Here is a 26,515-nt window from a genome sequence, read left to right as displayed (position 1 = left end):
AATCTAGGCAGTCATATATCTTTGAACTGAAGCTTATATACTGGCATTGTATTATTTTTTCTCTATGGTAAAATGCTGAGGTGAGCATCACAAAATAGCACATCTTCACGTTTTTAGTCATCATATTGATTCTAAGCAGGTTTAAATTAAAAACTGCATAAAAAAAACCTAACAAAATATAGACATTAAATGAGAAGTGAAAAAATTAAAAGAATATATGTCAATAAAAGATTTGGTTTGTAACAATTGTTAAAATTTATGACACTTTTCATTTTAAAATAATTTCATATAATTACAAATACTATTTTTAAACATCTTATTTAGTTTATATAATAATTAAATTTACTGTCAAATGATATTTATTTATATTAATATTTCCTTTGAATTTGACAGGTCTGTCAGAAGTAAACAATGTATGCTTTGTTAATATGTCAGCAGGTAGCGTTAGGAGCAAATATAACAATTTATTGAATTATTTTAATATAATTTATTTACAATATAAGTAAATAATAAAATTACTCTATTCAATTTTAAAAATATTTAAATTATAAAAATCCAGAAAAGAGTATGAAACTTCGCACTAGTCGATTGTACCATATAGTTTTTTAATTATTAATAAATTATTTGTTTTATACATCTACCATGTTTTATAAGGTGAAGCAGAACATCAAAGGTATGGTTCTTAAATCATTTGAATGCTAACATTTGTTCTAATTAAGCATATTTTTTATTCTTTTGCATTTCTTCTTTAGATTTGTTGCTTGCTTTACAGTTGTTCTACTTCTGTTACATATTAATGGTCATTTAATTATCCATTTTAGTAGATTGTTCCTATATTTCTTCTTCATGATCTTGAATTATTTTTTAAGAAAAGCAGATAATGGCATTAAAATTATAAAATACAGTGAATATTTTATAAGAATCAAATATTCCTAAAAATCGGCATCTTTTAATGCAAATAAAAATAATATCCTAAATACAACTATCAAATAGATCCGAACAGTTCACTTTGATTGACAGCACAAAACTCTTCCTTTTGATTGGTCAGACGCAAGTGATGCACTGTAATAGATGAAAGTTGGCGAACTCTTCTATTCCAGACACAGAATTATCACTTCACTTGATTGTGTTATCCTCAACACGATCTTGATCAGTTGAATGAGTGGTGTGTGTTGAATGCCATGGCCGTGAACGTATCCAAGTCTTATGCTGTTTCTTGTGGGCGATCGAGAGACCCAATGGAATATAATTATAATATACAGAACATTCTTGTTGACTTGGTTACTGAAATTCGTGATTCGTAATTTAGACTCTAACTTTTATTTGAATCGCATTACGTGTCAATAATTTCCAAGTCTTTACAAATGCTTGGCTTTATAAAAAGATTCAATAGAGACATATTGAAGCTATTAAATTACTATATTGTTCTTTAGTTAGATCTCATCTAGAGTACCTATTGTTCTTGTGTATGGTCTGCCTTCTTATAATATTTAATACTAAAAATTGAAAGAGTTCAAAACAAGTTCTTGAAATACGATGCATATAAACAGGGTATACCTTTTGAATTAAATCAAGTAAAGTATGATCAAATTGAAACTTAACTTGGTATTCTCCCATTATTATATAACCGACGATTAATTAAAAATGTTTTATAGCATAATTAATTCTACAGTCTTGCAGGGCTGCCAGGTCTAGGGATTTATCCCGAATCTAGTGATATTTCAGTATAAAAGGGACAAAGGGATTTTTTTTATATCTAGTATAAAATCTAGGGATTTTTGACCGGCTCAAATATTTACCTACATAGGCCTATTATAGTAACATTTTCTTTCATTCAGGTATAAAACCACTTCGTATTAAATAGGCGATACATTACATTACAAATAATTAATTGACGATTTCTTAACGCAATACAACTATCAATTGCATAAATCCGGAGTAAACTACTTAAGGATTCTATTATCGGATGTCGCTAACTGTTCACGTTCTTGGAATCTTTATTTTATGCTACCAAATAGATTCCTATATATTTTCAGAAAAGAGAAGCAAATTCTGGAGCAGAAATTATGGGATTTACATTGGGGTTTTTTACCTCGAGCACTAAGATTGGCAAATATTCACTCAGATCTAAATTTTTTGCACCAAAGGCCGAATTCATTTCTGGTTTCAGGCATGTGTTTATTTGAGTGGCTGTGGAATAGGTAGTCATCATTTTGATATCTAAAACTAAATTACGTGATTAAGTTTGTGATATTTATATTTTATTTTGTTTTATTGTAAACATTGTTAATCTTATTGGGCTATAGCCCGTTGAAGATAAATAGGTACCTAAATAAATATATTCGATTTCCACTTCGAAATCAAAACGTCAAATAAACTTAATTTTAAAGTAAAATCAAATAATATACTCTTTAAAATATTGGTTTTATAACTAATGAAAATAAATTGACTATTATTTTGAAATATTTTTTTTGAAAAATAATACAATAATATATATAATAATATAATATCGAGTACAAAATTGCTGAAGAATACAAGAATATTTGTGATCTCAAGCAGATGGACACTAGAATAATAGATTACAGTCGCTATTTTTTAATTTATATTAAACAAAATTGTATAATAAAAAACTGTGTTTCATTATTTTCTAAAAATCGATTTTTTGTTTACGATAATCGAGTTAGCGATTATATTCCAAATCGATGATTATATTCCAAAAAGATTCCATTCTATAGTCTTGCGCACTTGCGCAGCTAAACGGACTGTCAGTCACAGATCACGGCTGTCAGTCAACGTCAACACTGTCAGTTTTCATGAGAGTTATTTGTTGCACATACAAACTCTTCAATTCAACTTTAGGAAAAAAATGTAAATAGCAAATAGTTGGTGTAGAAATATTGTTAAATTTTAGCCGAAGAAACGGATAGCTCCAGTAAAATGGCCCCCGTACCCTTAGAGGGGCTCCAAACGCCCGTTTCCAATGCAGTGGCCCAAAATAATGTAGCTGGTCCCCAGGAAGGCAATAGAGGAGGAATGATGTCTTTAGCAATGTTAATAGATTTTATTGTACAACGCACTTACCATGAACTCACAGTATTGGCTGAGTTGTAAGTACATGAATAATTTTTTTACTAATGTATTTTTGCATATAGAACATAGGTTTTTTAAGTTCCCCTCTGATTAATAACACAACAAATACTTAAACAATATGCATGCTGTAGTAACTACTAGCTGTAGTATTGTTAGAGGCTTTCTCTATAGAGCTCAAGTAGTTATTTGATGTGATTGACTACTTAGTTTTATTTTTCATTGATAAGATCTTTCCTTATTCCATGTTTTTATTTTTAATAAGTATTTTAAAATATAATTCTGAAGCTTTAGTTTTTACGTTATTTCAGAATTTTCTTGAAAACTATTTTCAGATTTGATTCAAAACATCTAAACGAAACAAAAAATGTATATTTTATTACAATTCATTGTGGTTTATTCCCATTTTAGTAAACTTTTTTGGTTATGATTGTATGTATTAGTTTTTGTTGTCTAGTTTTTTATTGCTGATTTAGGATCATGATCTAGATACATATCTCACATGGTATTTGTTTTTGTAAATGTATCTGTCACTCTGTGACTGTCTACCTTTCCTTTATGTTCTGCACTTAATATTAAACAGTGGTGCATTTGTTTTTCATATCTTGTACTCAGTTGGAATATAATATCCTAGTAATCAATTGTAATCAACTCCTTTTTTATTCAGTGTGTACCACAAAACCACTTCAGCATTCATCATAAATATGCTTTTTCAAGAGCAATAAGTATCATATTGGACATTATTTTAACTATATTATGTAACTAAGTATTCAGTAATAATCAATGAATATTTACTTTTAGACTACCTCGGAAAACTGACATGGAGAGGAAGATTGAAATATACAATTTTGCAACCAGAACCAGGCAGCTTTTTGTCAGACTCCTAGCATTGGCTAAATGGGCCAACAGTGCTTCCAAAGTTGAAAAATCAGCGGTGAGTATTATATATGTTGTTAAAAAATTTCAAGTAGGTAGATATATTATTATGACATATTATAGTAAACAACAAACTTAAAGCTTTGAGATTCAGCATTTACTGTTGCAATTAAAAGTTACCTAAATAATTTTGATCCTGAAGATACATAGAACTAGAGCTATAAATCAGACCCCCTAGGAAAAGTATTAGTACTTTTAAGTTGTGAAATCTTTCAAAATAACACAAGTCATAGCTAAATTTGGATTGAACAACCTCTATTCTCTGTATACTGTAGGCCAGGGTGAGCAAACCCAAATAATACAATATAATTATTTTATAATGCTAACACATTATTAGAAATCAAATAGATTTCACCCTTATTAACAAGAGATTCAGAAATTCTATGATCTCAGTGAACATATATCATGGAACTGATATTAGTCAGACCACAGTCCACTTGTTGGCACAATAAGAATAAAATACATAAAATTAAATAAGTAAAATTTAAGTACTAGATTAGGTTAACAAGACTTTATTAGTCCAATAGATGTGGCCAAAAGGAACAACGTAAAAAGTATGGATGACAGACAAAATTACAACACTATTATTATTACAACACTATTATTCAAAATTACAACATACTCGACAAACAAATAAAGAATAGTATCAAAGAAGCCAAAGAAAAATGACTTAGGGAAAACAGTGAAAAAATAAAAAGATTAGAAGAAAACAAAATACATTTCATTATAAATTAAATACCCCTTAAGAGAAGCCTTTTATACTGCAATCTGATCGGAAAGGTAAATGAGCAGTTCTGTTCTGTCCTAAATGAATACTAATGAATGTCATTTTATTTACATAAGAAAGTTAAATCTGCAGCAGGTCTCTACAAGCTAAGAAAGCTAGATGCATAACAGACAATCAAGAGACGATAATAATAACTATAGAAGATTAACGAACACCTGGAGGAAATACATGAAATAAACCTTTAAGTATGTATGCTGGAACTCCCAAGATGCCGTTAATGAAAGAACATGATGCTCAAACTTATAATAAGAAACAATATACATTAAACTAAAGACAGCAAAGCAACAACAAAACAAAATTAATGAATGACAAATGAATAAAATGGTTCAAGCCTGGCATAATATAGCTTAATAAGTGTGATGACTAACTTGTTTGAACTACTTCTCACAAAATTTCTTTCTTGGCATTGTAAGAATATTATCATTAATGAACAGCTTTGTTTTGTGTGATCAAGTTCCCTTAATAACAGAAGTCAGATAGTTAAAGTTAAGAACCACTTATCTATCCCATTTCATAGCAGCTTTTCAGAATTGGTCAATAGCTAATGGAATTAGTTTGAATATAGGTAAATGTTATTGTATTGCATTTTCTAGATCTAGAGTTCCAATAATCTTTGATTACCAGCTTTGCAATACATCACTAAAGAAAGTAAATATGATGAAGGACTTAAAGTTTTATTTGATCCACATGTATGTTTTAATCACCATTATAATTACCAATTACTAATAAAGCTCTTCAAATGCTTGGTTTATGGCTATCCATTACTTAATTTGACAAAGTATATACAATGAATTGGTTAGCTCAACTTTACAGTATGTGCCTCTAATGTATGGTGTTCATTGTACCAAATCTATGTTAATGCTAATGAAAGAGTTCAGCATAAATTTCTATGGTTTATAGCATACAAATTGAATAGGCCTTGCATAGTTATGCAACTTAAGCTTCATACTCTGGAAAATCACAGCATAATGTCAGATGCAATACTTCTTTTTAAGCTGTTATCTGGCCACATTTGTTGTCCTGTCCTGCTTGAGCGGTTCTCTTTTAAAATACCTAATAGGGTTATCAGAAATATCACAGCACTAATTATGGTTTTTATAGTCTAGTGGCACATCTCTCCCGACTTGCCAAATGATTCAGTGATGAGGGTGCAGGTTTTACTGGAATATCTTTGCCCATTTTTAAGCATAGCAATCAACTAGCTTTAAATGATTTGTAGATTCCATATTTTTCTTTTGAATGTTTATTTTCCCTATTTTCTCTTGAGAGCTTTTTAACTGAAAAGGCAGATTCATGCAAACACCCAAGGACCTGATAGTAACTAGAAAGCTAACTTTCTGGATGTTAAGACAAGACCCTATTTTCCAGGTTGACTGTTAGCTTTTAAACAGTTACAGAGACAATAGCAAGTGGAGCTAACTGTGGAGTATTGTAAACCACGCCAAAACAAGTAGGTATAGCCTAGAGAGATCTCACTGATAGCACATGTTGGTAATAGACAAGACTCATTATCTGAGGGGGTTTACCCCTCCTCCCCCTAACAAGAAACCTCTCATACCTTATCATATGGAACCCCATATCCCCCTAAGCCAGGGGACTTATTTATCATATGGAACTTCCACACCACTTTGACCAAATTGGTCCCACACCTAAATACTGCAAAATGGCCAATCTTGTGTGTGTCCTACACCAGCCACCCCCCAACTGCCCAAACTGCAGTGGTGAACATCTTGCATATTCCAACCATTACCCTAAAAGGAATGAGATCCCTCATAATCATAAAATGATACATATTTAGTCTGGAGAAATGAACTTATATCCATATGTTCTCACTACAGACATAAAAAATATCGCCATATATTTTTTTACCCCATGGAAAACTATTGAAGGGAAAGTATTTGGTAAAAGAGATCCAGAAAGATGAAATATTTCCTTCCAAAATTTCCACGATGATCACTAACAAGAAACAAGAATCCATCAAGGAAAATTTACAAATAATGTTAAAATAATTATACTCATTTGTACAATTATTGTAGCGAATTACTAATATTTACAATAGTCTGGTATCAAACCAGTGCCATTAATTGACACAATTATTTTAACAAATAAAAAAATACAATACCATTTAGGTTCTAAATAAATACAAAAATATTGCACTATTGATTTTAAATTCACTGTTTTTACATTCTATTTTATATTTACTTTTTCACTTATTTGTGTATCACAAAGGACCCTCACACTTTTCTTATGTAAAAGTGGTTTGAGTTAAATTGGCTGAAACTTTGCAGCTTGGGTAGCTTTGGTCAAAAGTTCTCATTGCCACAAGACTCAGAAGTCAATTGTTTCTGAGTTATAGAGGTTCAAAATGTCATTTTAGTCCATGTGAATAATACTTATTTGTATAATACATAGGGTGTTAGTAAATAAGTTGCAACAAACTTCAGGGAGTGATTATCTATGAAAAAATAATGACAGTTTGCTATATAAACGAATATCTGCAAAGCTTTGTTTTACAAGATACAGGGTGTTAAAGTTTTTTTACAAACTAACGATTTATTTATTGCTTTGAAACTGGTTAAGATATGCAAATGAAATTTGATCGGTTTTAAGAGGTAGTTATTGCTCGTTTATTACCATACAATTAAGAGTTTTATATTCATCATTGGGGCACATACGGGTAATGGTCTCTAAAGTGATCTTACAGTCCTGAATGTCTTCTTTATCTTTATACAATCCTTCCCAAGACATCCTTTCTGGGCATCATACAAATATGTATTATTCAATTGGACTAAAAACAGACACTTTGGACTTCAGTAATTCAGAAACTATTTATTTCTGAGTTTTATGCCAATAAGAACTTTGTATTATCATGACATAAGCTACCTCTCTGCAAAGTTTCAGCCAATTAAACTGAAACCATGTTTGCATAAGAAAAGTGCTGGCTCTGTGCAGAGCAGTGGCTATACCGTTCTGACGAGACCTAAAGAGGTCGAAATACGTATCAGCGGATGTCGCTGCCCTGTATCAAAACAAAAATCTAATACCGTCATTATGTGAAGAACAATAAACTAAAAAAATTGTCTAATTCTTAATTATCCAAAGTAAGATAAACAGTTTCTGTATCCTATGTCAGTTCACTATTTTTATTTAAGAATAAGTTTCTGTTATTAATATATTTTTTGGATTTTAACTCTATTTTACTAAATTAATTTTTGTTTTTCAGAGAATCATGAACTTTTTGGATAAGCAATCTCTCCTTTTTGTGGAAACTGCAGACATGTTAGCGAGAATGGCAAGAGAAACATTGGTACAGGCTAGAGTACCAAATTTCCACATCCCAGCAGCTGTTGAGGTACTTACAACAGGTACTTATGGAAGACTTCCTGCTTGTATAAGAGAAAAGATTGTCCCTCCCGATCCCATAACAAATTCTGAAAAGAGAAATACACTGTTGAGATTGAATCAGGTCATCCAGCATAGACTTGTGACTGGAAATCTGTTACCACAGATGAAGAATTTAAAGGTATGTGTATATCGATATTCACTGTATTTTGAAAACTGCTTCTAATAATTTGGAAGTGCGCTAACCATTTGAGTGGGAGTTTTTGAAATTCTTTTGAGAACTTTCTTCGATCAGTTTCAAAACTTATACAAATTACTTAGTGGTCTTTCTCGGAACTTCTAATTTTTCTTGAGTTTAACTAAACTTCTAAATTCTGGTATTCTGCGATCTGATGCTATAGTATTTAATAAATTTTGAATCAACATGTATTATTTTTTTTTTAGATTGAAAATGGAAGAGTAACTTTCCATGTGCAACATGAATTTGAGGTATCCCTAACAGTGATGGGTGATGGTCCGAACATACCATGGAGGCTCTTAGAAATTGATATCTTAGTAGGTGATAAAGAAACAGGTGATGGAAAAGCTCTTGTACATTCACTTCAAGTCCAGTACATCCATCAGTTAATCCAAACAAGACTTGTGGACAATCATCAGCCACTAACTGAAGTTTACAATTGTCTTCACTTTTTCTGCCAGTCATTGCAGTTGGAGGTCTTATATTCACAGACTTTAAGGTTGATGAGAGATAGGTTAGACGATCACATACATGTTGATGAGTATGTCCCTGGAAAATGCCTAACAGTATCTTACTGGAGGGAGTTAACTAGCAAAGGAAAAGAATTGAGTAATAAAGATCTTCGGTCTGAACTAGGATATCGTTTATCAGTACAAGTTGACGTTCATGATCCAGCACGGCCTTTGGCTGTGGTACATGTACCTTCTTTAGGAAACAAAGAGAGTGAGATTGCAGATAGAGCCATCAGATCTGAGGTATTATCTATGGAAAGACTGCTAGTTTATACAATATATTGCAGAACCAGAAGCAGATTATCAGATATCAAATTGGAATTACAAGGAATGCTTAAAGATATGGAATGTACGCTTCAAGGATCTCCGGCAATTCTATCAGTAGCTATACTACAACCTTGTCTGAGAGCAGAACAACTATTGATAACAGTTGATACTCATACTGGCATGCTCCAATGCCATGTACCACAGTATGATGGTGCTCCACTTATACCAGAACTGAATAATGCCTTAAATGGGGACCATGCTAGATTACCTATGCTTATATCAGAATTAAGGTAAGAAAAATTGTGTATATACAATTCTAATAATTTATTTGATGAAATGTATTTTTTCCTCAAGTCTTTATCTTTACAGTAACACTTTTATTAAAAAACTTATATTATTTAGGTAGATACAATATAGTAATATTTATTTCCTGGTTTGGAAGTTTAGTGCACAAAATCACTTGTATATTTTCGATTAGATCATCACTTCTTTTGCTGCATGATCTCTGTTTTTATTCCCCCTTCTGCCAACTTGTGAAGTGATGCAAATAATTGAAACCGAAATTGTATAATATACGACTTGTTTACTAATTAATGGAAGATATACAATAAGCCATTTGGCTGCTGTATGTCCGGTTTAGAATTAACGGTTTCCAGAAAAAAAAGTGATCCACTAATGGATATGTTGAGTAACTATTTTTAAACAGTTGATGACAATGAGTCTGTCCATTATTTACTATCTTTAGTGAATTAACCACAATTTCAGATGAAAATACTTTTATTTTGATGTTTTGATTTCCACTTCGGAAATCGTTCTCAAAACACAAACCTAATAGCGAACAAGAAACAACAAAGATTTTATTTATAAAATACCTTGGCAATTCGAAAACTTTTATATAGGTGAAGCATCAAGAATCATATGTTAGAATAAGTGGCGGTGCCTAGTGTAAAGTTCTGGGGGTGCACACATATTATATATATGATATAAAAATAGATAACACGACCTTCGTTTGAGCCCTATTTCCGTAGGCAAAAATTTTTTGAGTGTAGTCAAATTGTAAAAATCAAAGGACCTTATTAAGAAATTACAATAAATAATGTATTTTATCAACTTAAACTATAGTTTAGTCAAGCAAATTTTGTATTGAGGGTCAAGTCGCCTATCTTTTTTTAAAATAAATACTTTAATAAGCAATTCATTAAAATTTTAAATTTCTTGAATAATTTTGTTTTTCAATTGACATTGCCGGGGCAGTATGTCGATACTGGCCCATAGTACCTCTAAGGAAGTTTTGATACGTTTCAATGTAGAGAAACATCGTTCTGCTTATGCGGTTGTCATTGGAATCGTCACAAGTACTTAAAGAATTAAAATTAATTCAGAAAAACCTTGCAACTTATTTTCAGTCAAAAGTTTTAAGTAAGTTGACTGCTCCCGAAAGTTCTTTAAAATCGGATCTTCTATAAATAATTTCCAATTTAGTCATTAATTTGTTTTTGTTTAAAAATAGATAATTGCCAATTGATGATTACAATGCCAATGTAGGAAAATTTGAGCTGTATGTTTCAAAATTTTCCACTGAAAATAATTTTAATACTTCCAAATATCCTATAAACAAAAACCTTCTTTTAATTTCAGATAGCATAGTATCACAAACTTCCTTAGCGCTTGAATAATAGTGAAGACATAAGAATTTATTTCATCCTTCTTCCGTCTCTTCCTAGATTGACTATCGTCAATGTCTGCTAACTCGGTTTCTTTTATGGTGTGAATAGTGTCAATTTTTTTTTAATATTGTTTTCAAATGCTGTCAGGTATCGTTTTACGGTTACAGAATTAGTTGCAGTTTTTTGTATTTGTGAATATAAGATGTCAATATGGGGCATAACAATAAAATACTTTCAATAAAAATACAAATTTAACATCATTCAATAACGTCAAAATGCACCTGCTTTTGTTATGGTATCAGATTGCCTGGACGTAGATTGTATTCTTTCCATACACTCTACTAGGGCTTCTATATTTCGATACACCATGTTTACCGTTCTAATTTTAAAATTCCATCTTGTAGCAGATGCTGACGGATCCCTATTTTCCACAACTTCATCTAATATGGCAGTTCTCTGAGGTGAATTTGAAAAAAAAATAGTAATGTCTCTAAAATCTGCAAAAATGTGCCTACATTAAAATTTATGCTTGTTGCCGGGGGTCTAAATTTATCCTGAGTGAGTTTTTGCACACCAACATGAATGTCACTCGTAACACTCGCTTCATCATAGCTTTGAGAAATTAACTTATCGGAACTTGATAACATGCAACTTAAAGATTCTTCTGTACAGCCAGCTAATGAAACGGCATATTTGATTTTTAAAAAGTCCAAAATTTTTTTTCATAGGTCTCATTTTGTAAAGTGTAACGATAAACTATAATATTTGGAATGTCACTCGTTTCATCACACAATAGAAACAAACTTTGAAGTGGCAATTTCTTTGTTGATATGTGCCTGACACACTGAAAGGATACAATTGAGTAAATCATTTTGAATGTTTTTTGACATCCCTTTAAACACTGTAGTTTGTAGCAAATGGTGTTTGAGAGCTAAATCCAATTCGGCAGAAAAATGTATGAGACCTCTAAATATGCCAGGGTTTAATTAATCCTTTCTTTTATCATGACCATGGAGGCAAGGTTCAAAAACACCACAAAATTTGACAGTTTTAATTTTTGATTCTTCTTCTTGTAGTGCCGATTCCACTAATGAAGTTTGGCTATAACCATTGTAAATTCGTCTCTATCTTCTGCTTTTCTTTTAAGCGTCTGTGTGTTTTTCAATCAGGATATTTGTCATCTACCAGGACACCTTTTTTCTTCGATTTTATTCTTCATAATCAGCTGCAACAACTCATACCTACTTATCATTTTTAAGTAAGTGGTCCAAATATGATATCCGTCTCTTTTTTGATGGTGGCCAAAAGTTCTCTGTCTCTTTCCATTCTGTAAAACACCATTTCGTTCGTAATATGATCGGCCATGTTATTTTCAAAATTTTCCTAAAAAGACCATCTCAAAAACAATATTATTTATAAGAACGTGTTTTGGATAATGTCTAATGATCTCTATAGGCTCTGGAAAATCTTAGTACGTCTTTCATTCGGCTCCCCATTGTTGGTGGCCTATCAATTTTAGAAGATTTATCCGTTTTAAATATTGTATGTTTTGAATATTTTATTTGACCCTTCAATTTAAGTCTCTTGTCAAGAATGCATACATTTTGATGAAGTATACTTGTCGGACTATTCGCCTTTCTTTATCAATAAATTATTAGGTCAATTGATATCATTAAGAAGGAACTGATATATGATTAGGAAGAAGTAAAAATAAAGTTTTCGGGGTACTAATCCTTTAGGTAGTCCATTTTCTACCGTGTGTGAACGAGACATGTTTCCATTCACGGAGACTCTAAAATTTCTGTTGGTCAAAATGTTGGACGAAATATTTCAGCTACATGCTTTAAGTTTTTCTAAGATTCGTGTCTCAAGGCCGTGTTAAAGGCGTGTTCTATATCAAAAGTGGCAGTTACAGCTATTAGACTGACTGATTAGAAAGTGATCCATTGTATGTATAACGTGACAGTCAAAGTGATCCATTGTGTGGATGAACATCTGATTCGGCTGTATTTAAAAGATTGTGCTTCTTAAGAGTAAACGTTTGCTTTACAAAGTGTGAATATTATATAAATGGACCTTAAATAGTTACTGGTTGTGATAAATGTCGTTTTTCTTAGGAGTAGTACTTGCTTGTCCCTAAAATATTGAGAATTGGAAATCTGTTTATATTTTTTTGTGAGTTCGAGAAGTTTTAGCAAGAGTGCAAGTGTGGTTTAGATAGATAGTTTTTTAAAAATCCTTCTGTGGTCCAAAATTATATTTAGATTAGAATTTATATTATGTTTGTTGTTAAATACATTTAAAACGGTATAAAATATTTTAAATCAAAGTCATATGTTGGTTTTAGATATTGGATTACTCAGAGACGCTGTGAAAAGACGCTTCAACATTTGCCTGCCACAGCATATGAAAAACTACCTCTTTTACATCATAGTGATCATCCCATAACTAAAATTGGTAAACATAAAATGTTTATTCAGTTGCATAGACATCCAAATGTTGTCCTGGTAAGTAAAAAAAGTTTAATACATGTCTTATATTAAATGTGTTTAAAGAAAACAAGTAAAATATGGGAATTTGGAGGTATTATTATCCTTGATCTTGTTTTATTGCGTCCAAGATTATTTTCTTGTCGTCACCTTCTAATAGCCGACAGCTGGAAAGAACTGAAGACGTTGATCGATGAGCTTCATACGGAATCCATAAAAAAAGGACTGAAAATGAATCTGAGTAAAATTAAGCTAATGTCGAGTAAAGATGATCAACCGACGATAACCATCCAAGGAACAAAAGTGGAACATGTAGAAGAATACATATATCTGGGTCAGAATATCAAGGTAAACAAAGAAAACCAAACTACCGAAATAAGCAGACGAGTAAGAATGGGATGGGCCGCATTTGGAAAACTCTCATACATACTGAAAGACAAAAAGATACCCCAAAACCTTCGAACCAAAGTGTTCGATTCTTGTATCCTTCCCGTTCTCACTTACGGAGCTCAAACCTGGACATTCACAAAAAAGAACATGGACAAGATTCGAAAAACTCAGCGAGCCATGGAACGACAGATGCTTGGTATCTCACTAATAGATCGGCAAACGAACGAAGCAATCCGGAACAAAACAAAAATAAAGGACGCCGCGAAACAAGCAGCTAAATTAAAATGGAAATGGGCTGGACACAACGAACGTCTCGAAGATGGTAGATGGAACAAAGAAGTCGGAAACTGGCGACCGTACGATGCGAAGAGACCAAGAGGAAGACCTCAAATGCGCTGGAGCGACGATATCAAAAGAGTCACAGGACCAATGTAGAAACGCTTAGAACACAACAGGGATGAATGGCGAGAAATGGGAGAGACCTTTATTCGACAATTCGGATAGAAAAAGGGCTATAAAAAAAACCTTCTAGCAAGGCTGTTTTAATTTGTTTGTTATTTACAAAAGTTCTGAAACTTCAAAACTTTTATTTAAAAAAACCTTCATAAAAGGTATATATACATATTCTAAAAATGCCCTTTCGGGTTACATCACAGAACGTTTTAGGACTAATAAGTCCATCATCAGTGGATAAACAGTGGACTGGTACTAAAGAAGGCTCCAATCACAGGTTTGAGTCCCACAGGCAGAGTAGATGAGCCCTGTATTGCAAGGGCGTCAGCCCGTTTTATATATTAACGCTGTATTGCAAGGGTGCCATAATTATTTAAATTTCCTTTTATAAAAAATGACCCAATTAACTGATTACCTACTATTTCCGATCATACGTTTAGTTCTGGTGGTCTTTGATTATTGTTTTCACGTATCCACTGTAGATTTACCTCACTTCAATACTTTAAATTTGCCCGATTTACATTCCCACAGAGTGTAAATATTGCTTCGTCGGAAAAACTTTTTTACCGAAGTTCTCGTCATTATTATTACACCACTAAAATGTAGTCTTCAGTCGTAGTCAACTCCATGTAATTCTTGCATAAACGGATTTTGTAGGGTTTAAATTAATTATTATGTAAAACACGTAAGTCTGAAGAATGACGTACATCATGTATTTGTGCAGTTTTGCGTAAGGATGTATGTGGATTTTTGTCGAAACTCTGCATTCAATCTAAAGTTTTTATTATTGAAATGGGAATAAGTCACAATTAAAGGTTAAAGAAAATTTATTGACCTTTCAATGTCCACTTCGGAAATCGTTCTCAAAATACAAACATTTCTCAAATCTAATGTTTGCTAATTTATGTTAGCAAAACCGATTATACCTATTATCTTTTGAAGTCATATATACTTTGAAATTAGTCGTATATAAATGCATATATTTTCCATTTTTAAGATTGTGGAACTAAAAGAGATAGAAAGTAATCCTTGCGAGCTGGATTTCCTATTTTATTTAGCAGTCGTCAAACATTCAAGTATCGATGATAGTCCCGACGATGATTCCATAGAAGCCGAAGCGCCCAAAGTTTTTCTTAAAGTGCAAACACTGATAGAATTTGATACATTTGTTTCTACACACGGGCCGTTTACGAGCGTCTCAGGTAAGAAAAATCTTGCATAATTTTTAACAGCAGGATTTGTTTTTTTATCTTATGAAAATAAAAGCAAAGTTGAACTATTTTATTTGTTCTCTAGGTACCTTGGATGCAGATCAAACGGAACCTGGTAGCTTGAAAAGAAAATGTGGAGTTAAACAAGAATCTTCATCCAGGAGGGCAAAACAACCTGCTTACTTTATCGCTGAGCTAGCGCATGTGATAGCAATGTGCGACGAGAGATTACCATTTGTCACACTGGCGAGCGAGGTAAAATTTTGTTATCTACGAGTATGGTAAATGGATTGTTGCACATGATTTGCTGTATTCGTTTTTAAATACGTCATACCTTGCACATATTTTATGTTATTAGTAGGTACCATTGTTGTATTTCTGAGGTGAGTAACCGAGGAGGGGAAGCCTAGCTTTCTTATAGTTTACGAACGGAGCGATGGTTTTTAATTTATTTAAATAATTTTATTTCAATTTAATTTATTTTGTTTTATTTTATTTTATGAAGAAGCACTCATGGGACTGTGTTTACTACTCCATGTAGTGTGTGGTCGCGCGATATTTCGTTACAGTCGTTTCATTACATTTTAGTCGTTTTATGTTATCATTCCTCTGCATGTTCCATTGATTATTGGGGCTTTAGACTTCATATTGTCTATTTGTAGATTTCAAATGGATAGTTTGGCATCATAAAGCTTTCCACATAGCTAGGTAAAAGATCTTGTAGGTACCTATATACCTACATCGTTTTTTGCTTAAGGATAGGTTCATCGCCTGCAAATTAAGTTTCTTTTGTGTTGAGGCCTTGCTTCATCAGATACTTTTGCTTACTTTGCCAGTAGAAAATTTCCTGACTATTTTTTATTTGTTTCTGGTCCATTTTTATCCCACGAGAAGCTAGGAGAGGATGGCTATTTCCGGCTGGACCCAACATGCTAGAAGATCCATAATCCGCCTAATAAGCAACTCATGGTAGAGACTATGATTGTCGGGTTAAGTGATTAGCCCCGCAAGCATTCAACCCACACTGTTTCACTACTGGTTTGAAGCTGTCTTTTCCTATGGTTCCCATGTGGTAGGTTAGCCAATCAAATCAAGCTCTCACATGGGTAAGCAGTTCATGATCTGCGAGCAATTTATATGGTTTAATACGAACCAGTATTGTTTCTTCATCCCCTTAGCCGGCCTGAACAATATCCAGTTACTACTGTATTTACCCGTCTATTACTGTTCTCCACGTTGGTTTTCTACCATTAAGGTGACCTCTTTAAAGACTTTACCATCCTCATCCATTCTACGATCTGTTTCCGCTGCCTGGAGTTGAAGTTGTTATGGGTGCAGCATGTTCTATATTAAATAAACTAATACTATTTATGTCTGTATGTTTGTTAAGTGTTTAGATTCATAAGCTTATCCTTTTCATGTTACAGTTAACCAAGAGAAACGTTTTCCATCAAGGTTTACAAGTAGAATCGAATGCTACTGGTTTAGTATTGAAACTGATACAGTTACCTGCCCCTACTAAGGAAATTGGAACGTCTTCGGCCTGGAATGCTCTAATGAAACGGCTGCTTTCTGTTTCGATGCGAGTTTTGAGTAAAGGAGTTCTGAAGAGTTGGATGGTTGAATTTGTTTTTTATTCTACTCCGTTATCTAGTACGCATCCTAAAGAACAAGGTAAGTAGATGAGATATCAATTTAATATAATCACATGGTGTACGATCTGGTATAAGAGTAATGATTTTTATTTTCAAAATTTTAGGATCAAGACGACCAATATATTTCCAATATGAAATGACCACCGTAGACAACACGTCAAAGACTGCAGATGCCCTTATTAATGATTGGAATCAAATAGTACATTTATATACACTCGTACATGATTTAAGCGAATATTTGAAGATAGACAAGTATAGTTTTTTAGCCAACATGTTCTGTATCAAATCCTACAATTACACCAAACTGATTCTTTGCTATGGCTCTGACAAAGGAGCTATGGTTTCCATCACATGGATGAGTTCAGAAAAAATGTTTAAGTTAGCGTTTGGAGCCACGAACAGCGCTCTAAATGCTCACTCTATGATCCAGGAACAACTAGAATCTCATCTAAACGAACATAGGAATTTGGCGCAGGTTATTCAATTGTTACACGAGACTTACGAGCCTTTATTGTCTATAAGCAAGTTGCCGACAATTCCTCAGTTGGGAATACATAATTCAAGACCACAAGTACCTGTACAAACATTCACCATAATGGCACAATCGTGCACTCTTCTGCGTCTAGCTTATCAGGGCATGTACTGCTTGGAGTTGCGAATTAGAGGATCCGGTTTGGTTTCCTTGCGTGATGGGGCCTACAGTAGATTTGATAGAAGCAACGTTGTCGATGTGTTCTCTCCTACTCAGGGTCTGAAAACATTTTTATCGAAATATGTCGACGAAACAGCTGTATTTAGAAGAAGATCTCAATCCGAGGATGACAACCCTCCGTCGCCGATGGAGGTGGAAGGTAGTGGGTTCTTAGGTAAGAATTTTTACTGTATAGTATCTTATACTCCACATCTTTAGTTTTTTTGAGAACAAATCTAGTATCCTTTTTCTTCTGATTACATGAATAAATCCATATATAACATAAGTCGATATGTGGTATCTTTTTTGTTTAGTCATAATGATATGTTAAAATATTTTTATGTTAGGTCATCATCGAGGTCCTCAGTCTCCAGCCGGTCAAAGAGAGCCGGGTCTCCGTTTTCACCCACCTTTGACGCCTCCATCAGGTTCTAATCCTCATACACCCGCTAGTCCGCACACATCTATGAATCAACCAACCACCCACACCAGTTTTGGTTCGAGCCCAGCTACCTCATTTAACTTAGCATCTCCCACATCGCTACAGCCGAATATAAATCCAAGCCCCATGCCTCACCCTAGTCCAGGAGGTTTAGTCGCCAACTCTCCTTTAAATCCCCAGTTGGCTAGTCCTGGGGGACTGTTAAGTAATTCTTCACCTGGACCACAGAGTACTAATCTACCAGGGCATTCACCTGTAAGTAGTTTTATGCCTACCGGCCACACCGACGGTAGTCCATTTCCTTCACAAAGTCTCTCGTCGCCTGCAGCTTCGACGAATTGGCCTGGTTCACCTGGTATGCCACGACCTTCCCCGGCCAGACCTGGCCAATCTCCTGGTGGACACTCATTAATGCACAGTCCGCAACAGTCATCGGATCTCAAAACTGGTAGTCATCTGTCGAGGGTACTTCCACAGAGGTCTTGGGCTGGGGCGGTACCGACATTGTTGACGCATGAAGCCTTAGAGATATTATGCTGTCCTTCGATGCATCCACAAGGACTTCCTGTACCTGAATTAGCGCCTTTGGAGAGATTCTTGGGGTGCGTATATATGCGCAGGCAGTTGCACCGTTACATTCATACAGAAAACTATGTAAGTATAATTTTTTCAATTTTCTATGTTTAAAAGGAGAATTTTTTACATCGAATTTTTGCTTTAATTAAATCATGTGTATATAAAAGTAAGTGACATACTTAACCCTTAACCCGAAACATTGGTCTAACGGACCACAGCGAAAGGATAGTCTGCTAATGGCGGCAACAGTGTAGGCCGCATGCACTGTCCTTTTAAATACCTTCTTAATAGTGTAGAACAAGCATAGTTCTGCAGTATCGTAGCGATCGCTTTGGTGTTTACGTCGTAGTAACAGCAGTTTTCAAAACGTGTAGGTCTAGTAAGCCAGGTGTTTCGAATTGCAGTGTTTTTATGATAGGTCTAGGAGGCCACTTGTTACGGATTGTGTACTGATAAACAATAAGGTATTTCATATTTTTGTATAATAAACATAATTACTCTAAAAATTTTTAATTTTGTAGTAATAATGGATAGAGCAGGACCTAGCGGAACTGGCCGTAATAAAAAAGTAAATCTGGCTGACCCAGATTTTGAAAAGAATATACAAAGATTACTACTTACCGACGATCAAGATTTATATTTATCAGAGCAAGGGAGTGACGAGGACATGAGAGATGTTATAGATGATTCGGATGAAGATCCCGACTATGTAATTCGGCAAAGTGAACCCTCTAGCAGCGAAGAATCGAATTCAGATCACGAACTTTTGCAATTAGATAAACCGTCGAATGATTTACAATCCAGAACCGACTTTTTACAAGCAAGAGGGGATGTGAACATATTCAATACAAGGACACGAACATATAACATTGTTAGATAATTACGAGGCCTAACAGCGGTAAGCAGGACTCTGGGAAATAGCCCTTCTAAATCAGATATTTGGAAGTTGTTGATTACTGATGAAATGTTGGAACAAATTGTAACATGGACAAACCAAAAAATTATTATAATGAAAAAAAAGTTATCTGATTCGACTAATACATCAAACTACAGAAGCACAAAATAAATATAGTTGAGTTGAAGGCTTTGCTTGGGCTTTTTATGCTATCTTCAATTATAAAATCTTCTCATGGAGATATGCTTCAACTGTTTTCTAAAGATGTTTTGGGTCAGCCAATATTCAGAATGACGATGTCTTTGAAAAGATTTGAAATACTCTTGTCGTGTCTTAGATTTGACAATAGCATGGATCGCGAAGAGCGGAAGAAAACTGATAAAACAGCGGCTATTTCAAACATTTTTAATAATTTTGTGACTAATTGCCAGAGGCTATACTCTTTGTCAGATTGTGTAACTATGGATGAGATGCTACTTCCATTTAGAGGTTACTGTGGTTTTCGAATTTACATGCCCAGTAAACCTGCGAAATATGGCATAAAAGTAATGTGCATGACAGATGCTGAGAGCTCGTATTTCTATAATGACTATATACTCAGGGAAAGATTCGGATGGTGTTGGACTTTCAGAAGAAGAACTGAAGCTTTCGAAGCCTGCTCAATGTGTCATTCGACTATCCAAACCAATAGAGGGCTCTAACCGAAATATTACTGCTGACAACTATTTTTCTTTAATAGAGTTAGTCACAGAGTTGCAAAAACGCCACCTCACGTATGTGGGTACAGTAAAAAAAATAAGCGAGAAGTTCCTTTGGAATTCCAGGCTAATAAAAGTAGGGAAATTGGTACAACACTCTATGGTTTCTCCAGTGACATAACCTTGATATCATACGTACCGAAAAAAAAATAAAGAAAGCATAAAATTTTCTCCGAATAGCATATTTGATATCATCTTCAAGCTGAATGCATTTTCTTCCTCTGGTTTTAATTTTTTCAGCAGACGTATTTGACCCACTTTTACTTTGTTTAGATTGTTTTATAATTATTAAAACCACTTAAAATGTGAAATTACGTTTGAAATTTTAATTTGGAAGTTTAAATATGGAAACCTTCAGACTCTATCACTCATTATCGTATACTTGATTTTTATCCAGTGGCAAATTATTGTCGCTTAGGTATTGGGGATGATACTGCAATCTGGGTAAAAAACACTTTATCCTTTAAGGGCGTAGGCGCGAAATTTCGGGAAAAATGCTTTTAAATGCATTCTTTTTTTTTCGAATCCTGAATGAAAGAATACATTATTACTGAGGGCCGAAAGTCCCTGAAAACTTCTATAATATTTATTTTAATAAAATACAGGGGTGAAAAAAAAGAGAAAATTTAGTGTGATTTTTAATTTCAAATATCTCATTCAAAAAAACTTTTTGTTTATTCTAAGGGACTTTCGGCCCTCGGTAATAATGTAATCTTTCATTCTGCGTTTAAATTTTTCAAAAATATTTGTTAGTTTTCTCAGGATTCGAAAAAAATGAATGCATTTAAAAAGCATTGGCCCGAAATTTAGTAACAATGTTTTTTGGTTAACTAGAGTAGAAAATGCCTGTTTCATGTATTGATAATGTTTTTTTTTTTTAATTTCACTTTTAATAAGGTCCTACATGTGTACTTGATAATGTTTTTAACGATCATTCAACAAGAAAAAGGGTTCTATATCTGTTTACCTAGAAGGAATTATATGAATTCCTAATTAAAAAACTGAAAAATAACAGATCTTGAAAACCTGATGACATTCCAGGGTTTATAAATTTGTGTATGTCACTGAAAGACGAAGAATGACGCTGACCATTTCTTTTAGTTTAGCGCCTACAATTTTAAACTATACTATGGCGATCATCATGTATCTCTTTTGTTGTACGTTCCAAATAAGACGATCGCATGAGACCTCAAAATGACAACTGTCAACGAAGAAGTAACCAAACTCTGCCAACAATATGATCAGACCCCCAATAATCTAGCCCAAAATTAAATGGCACATCCAATCGGACGAAGACTCGAACGAAAGATCTTAAGACATTCGTAACATTATTTTAGTGCCAAGAATACACAGGAAATTTTCAATGGACAATTTTCTACAAGACATTTTTTTCCTTTAATAAAATTATATTGTTAAAGATTGTCAGACAATTTACTTATTTTAATTATATTACAGATTTTAAATATATTGGAATTCTAAATAAAAATAAGAACAGCTCAGTTGTAGTCGTGTTAGTCGCTACATACATATTCCCAGTCCACTTTCGCCATTTACCTTCCCTTCAAGAATCTCTTGGAGTTTTGATCGTTATCAGAATTTTACATTTCTTCCCATTCTGCTCAGGACTTCCGGATTGGCAACTTGGTTAAGTCAAGTTATACCTAGGGTACGCCTATAACATCAAATTTCGAATTGAGCCGATTTATAGTTGCCAAAGGTAATGTCCAAGCAGAAGCTTCACTAAAGACACATTCAGAATAAATATTAAATAGCAGGAGGGATAAAATAGGTCCCTGTCGTACTCCCTGTTCAATCGTGATTTTTTCTGTTAACTGCTCGTCTATTTTGATTTTAGCCGTTTAGTTGTAATAAAATTTTCTGATAATTGTCAGGGCCTTGTGGTATATTCCAATTTCTTTCATTAGGCATATTAATCTCGTATTTACTCTGTCAAATGCTTTTGAATATATATAATGCATATTTATATTTCACAGTTTATACAAAATCATACGGCCAATGTATACAAAATAAATATAATTAACAACAACATTTGTGATATTTTCAAAAAAACGGCAGATTTGGATCATATATTTTTAAATTGTAGTAAGTATACACATCAGTCAGACATCCAGAAAAAATATGAGAAGTTTAAACGTTTACCTCCAATGTTATGAATCTTTTGGCACTAAATAATAAACGTATTTTAGATTTTATTTTATTTTTCATATTTCAGACTAAAATTAAGTTATTATTAAGTAGATTAGGCTTGTAACCTTAAATGTCTTTCCTTGTGTATATATACAGTGTGACCCATTTAGATTGGAAACACCTTTATAAAATTTGAAATTGTTAACCGATTTTAACCAATTTTTTTTTAATGTCATGTAATAAAAGGTCTATTGCGGGACAAAATATGAAATATTTAGTTAAATTTTCAGGGCAGTCTACGATACTTTTTCTTCGTCGAAAATGGAGAATTTGTATTAGCGATTTTTTTATTAAAAAAATTTCTACGCCACTGAATTTAGAGTGGCTTCAAATAGCTATGACAAAAATTTTATTAAAATATATTTATTAATAACGAAGTTATGACAACTTAAAATTTTAAAAATCACTAAGCTACGAGTCAAAAAAGAACACCCTGTATCAACAGATAACCATAAAACTAATTATTTTTCAAATAATTTTAATAATAAACCAGTACTAGACAAAAAAATGTTTAAAATAGCATAAAAATTTAATGCAAGTAATGCACTTACATTATTATTAACTTTACATGCTACAACTTAAATCTCAGTTGCCATGACAACGATATTACTGTTTGACATTATTTGTGTCATACAAATTTCAGTGCTAGCATAAATTTATGCATAATATCTGCAACAATATTTACTTCAAATTCTTTTAATAGGTAATATTTTGTGTCATGGCTGCAAGATTAAGTTTGAGAGAAAAAATTGAAATTATACGTCTTTTGGGAGATAACGATAGAAGTGCCAGGGAAGTTTGTACAATATTTAATGACAGACATGTGGATCGTCCTAATATTAGCTACGGTACGGTAAACAAAATAAATAGAATATTTAATGAATATGGTGCAGTATCAAAACTAATTTTAAAAAATAACCCATTACAAAGAAGAAGAGGAAATGATCAAATCATTTTAGATCATTTCAGAAATAACCCTAATGCCAGTTTAAGGAATGACAGTTTATATTTGAATGTGCCTCGAGAGAGTATTCGACGATGTCTTAAGGTAAATAATATTAAACCTTTCAAACCAAAATTCTTACACACGTTACAAGAAGGCGACGAAGCAAAACGTTTAGAATATTGTTTATGGTCCCAAGGGGAATATTTAAACAATATAAATTTTCTAAAAACGTGTTGTTTACCGACGAAGCCACTTTCACTACAAATGGAGTAGTATCATCACAGAATTGTCGCTATTGGACAGCAGATAATCCCCATTGGGTAATAAACTTTAAAAGCCAGTATTCTCAAAAAATCAATGTCTGGTGTGGTATACTGAACGAGCGAGTTATTGGTCCTTTCTTTTTTGAAGAAAACTTGAACTCACAGAACTTTTTAGAATTTTTATACACCGACTTGTGAGATGCTATTCATGAGCTCCCAATTAATGAACGATTAAATTTGTATATCCAGTTAGATGGGTGTTCTGTTCATTACGCCAGAACCGTGAAGCAATGGCTAAATGAAAATTTTTCGGACCGTTGGATAGGCCGGGGTAGTCCGTTGATAGATTGGCCATCCAGATCTCACAATTTTAGACTTCTTTCTCTGGGGAGTTATCAAACAAAAAGTTCACCAAACTCATGCAAGAGACGTAAACGAACCCGTGTAAGAATTCGACAGGCATGTGCAGAAATTACTCCCCAACAACTAAGAAATGTAATTAGAAATATTCATAAACGCTACGCTCCACCATCTAAATGTATCCAATTAGATGGTGGATTGGTAGAGGCAACTAGGATTAAACTAAAATTATGTTTCCATGTTTCTGTTAATACAGAGTGTTTTTTTTAACGTTAATATAGAGTGTTTTTTCTTAGTGAGTTTTAAAATTTTAAGTTGTCATAAGTTTGTAATTAATAAATATATATATATATAAATAATCTATAAATATATCTGAAATTTTTGTCATAGCTATTTAAAGCCACTCTAAATCCAGTGGCGTAGAAATTTTTTTAATAAAAAAATCGCTAATACAAATTCTCCATTTTCGACGAAGAAAAAGTATCGTAGAATGCCCTGAAAATTTAACTAAATATTTCATATTTTGTCCCGCAATAGACCTTTTATTACATGACATTAAAAAAAAATTTGGTTAAAATCGGTTAACAACTTCAAATTTTATAGAGGTGTTTCCAATCTAAATGGGTCACACTGTACCTGCCTTATCGTGGCCTACCCAGTATTTGTTAAAAAAATGCTCAGAACGACCCCTGGGAGAGAAAAGTGTGATCCTTGCCCTAATCTTCTTCTTCTTCTACGGGACTACAGCTCAAATTGAACCTTGGCTTCCTTTATTTTTTGCCTCCACCCTTGCTTGTCTGTGGCTGATCTTCTCCATACACGGAGAAAGAACTAAAGAAACCCTAAAAGGGCTTGTGCGTCGCTGTTTACTGTGTCTTAACAGCACTTTCTTGGATTTCCCCCCTGTACCTGCTAGATACCCCGATAAGGGGTATCTAGCAGGTACATAAGATGATGCATGTTATTCGCTTAATCTTCGGCGTACGGTATATGGTGAAACTGTGGTACCATGAACATCTGCCGGTTTCCTAATCAAACCCGTAGCAATAATTGCCCGCCCTCGAAGCACTTAAACTCTAAGAAACCTATCCTCCACGGCGTTTGTTGTCCGTGATCTTTCCGGAGGAGATCTTCTAAAGTAAGAACCAGTGCACATAGGGGGTATTTGAACGATTTAGGCGGCCAAAATTATTTTTATAGTGTATTGTATTTTAAAAAATGTTACTAAGCCGAACGGATAGTTTTAAAAAAAAAAAATTTATTAACAAAAAATACTTTATTTTAATACTTTTGTTGTTATTTTGAAATCAAAATATTAACAATATTCCTAATCCGATAAAACTTACTATCGTAGAGTATATGTTATGATTGCTGTTAATAACATAGTAATTAAACACTTATGGGAATGCCTTTGTCCAGCAGCGGATGCAAATATACTGAAGAAGAATAATCACTCAGAATCACTAGTACCACTTTCACGATCATCTAAAGGCACATTTTCTCCTTCGTTTCCGGAAGAGTATCCAGCTGGGTTGGGATCAGTAGGTAGCAGCATTTGTAATGTTTCAGATAAGAAACTACTTTTCTTTCTTTTTTTTATTTGCCTCCTACAACTCATCAAAGGGTCCGAACTCAAAAGTAGGCGATTGAAAATATCCCTGTTGTAGCTTTCTCTTGAAAATTTCCGTGCGAAATCTTGGCGATAAGACCGGAAGTGCTTGTTGCGCGCTTCTGCGGCTTCTTCAGAGAGCTGCCCAATTGGCAACAATGCATTTTTTATAATTATTGCACCATGCATGAGTATTTTGTGCAATGTGGGCGTCATGGGGTGCCATGGATAGAGATCTATATATAAACGAGCAGTTTCTTTTGCGTAATTATCGTATTTATCATGGTCAATTTTGTGGCCTCTTGAAATAGTCTCCAAAATCACTTTTAATCTGTATATTAATTCGAAATTAATACCTGTAATTTCTGAAGCAACTTGGGGATTCTCGAAAAATCTTCGGCTTGTATTTCCGTCATTTGTATTGCCAAAATTCGCCTTTGGCATGTCCACAAGCAATCCAGTTTCTTTGCGGAATCTCTCCTGGATTTCTTTTTTCCTTTCTTTTTCCAATTGTTTTTCAGCTTCTGTTTTTCTTGCCCTATATTTTTTCACTGGCAATTTGTACGCCAAATGCAGAATACTTTCAAATACTCTTATTCTGGCATGTAATACAGAGAGTCCGAATTGAATTGCCCCATCATGAACACAATTTGCTCTGTCTAAGTTATTGAAATCTTTTGAAGTAGCACCGCAAACATAACATCGGCTTGTCGATGTAGTTCCTGTGGCAGCA

The 26,515-nt window shown here is 33.5% G+C and overlaps 1 protein-coding gene across 1 annotated transcript in view; it reads left to right on the top strand.

Annotated features, from left to right (window-relative positions):
- MED14 (mediator complex subunit 14) overlaps positions 1-26,515 on the top strand; it is a 62,063-nt gene that overhangs the window by 22,785 nt on the left and 12,763 nt on the right. The window contains exons 2-11 of the mRNA XM_072542102.1: positions 2,912-3,107; positions 3,889-4,021; positions 8,034-8,333; positions 8,597-9,459; positions 13,184-13,343; positions 15,166-15,370; positions 15,465-15,634; positions 16,807-17,053; positions 17,139-17,900; positions 18,073-18,821. Of these exons, the coding sequence (XP_072398203.1) occupies positions 2,912-3,107; positions 3,889-4,021; positions 8,034-8,333; positions 8,597-9,459; positions 13,184-13,343; positions 15,166-15,370; positions 15,465-15,634; positions 16,807-17,053; positions 17,139-17,900; positions 18,073-18,821 (3,785 nt within the window). The remainder of the gene's footprint in view (positions 1-2,911; positions 3,108-3,888; positions 4,022-8,033; positions 8,334-8,596; positions 9,460-13,183; positions 13,344-15,165; positions 15,371-15,464; positions 15,635-16,806; positions 17,054-17,138; positions 17,901-18,072; positions 18,822-26,515) is intronic.

This window comes from Diabrotica undecimpunctata, chromosome 1 (genome assembly GCF_040954645.1).
Source record: "Diabrotica undecimpunctata isolate CICGRU chromosome 1, icDiaUnde3, whole genome shotgun sequence".
NCBI lineage: Eukaryota > Metazoa > Arthropoda > Insecta > Coleoptera > Chrysomelidae > Diabrotica > Diabrotica undecimpunctata.
Note: the sequence above shows the minus strand (reverse complement) of the source record. Positions and strands in the feature narration are given on the sequence as shown.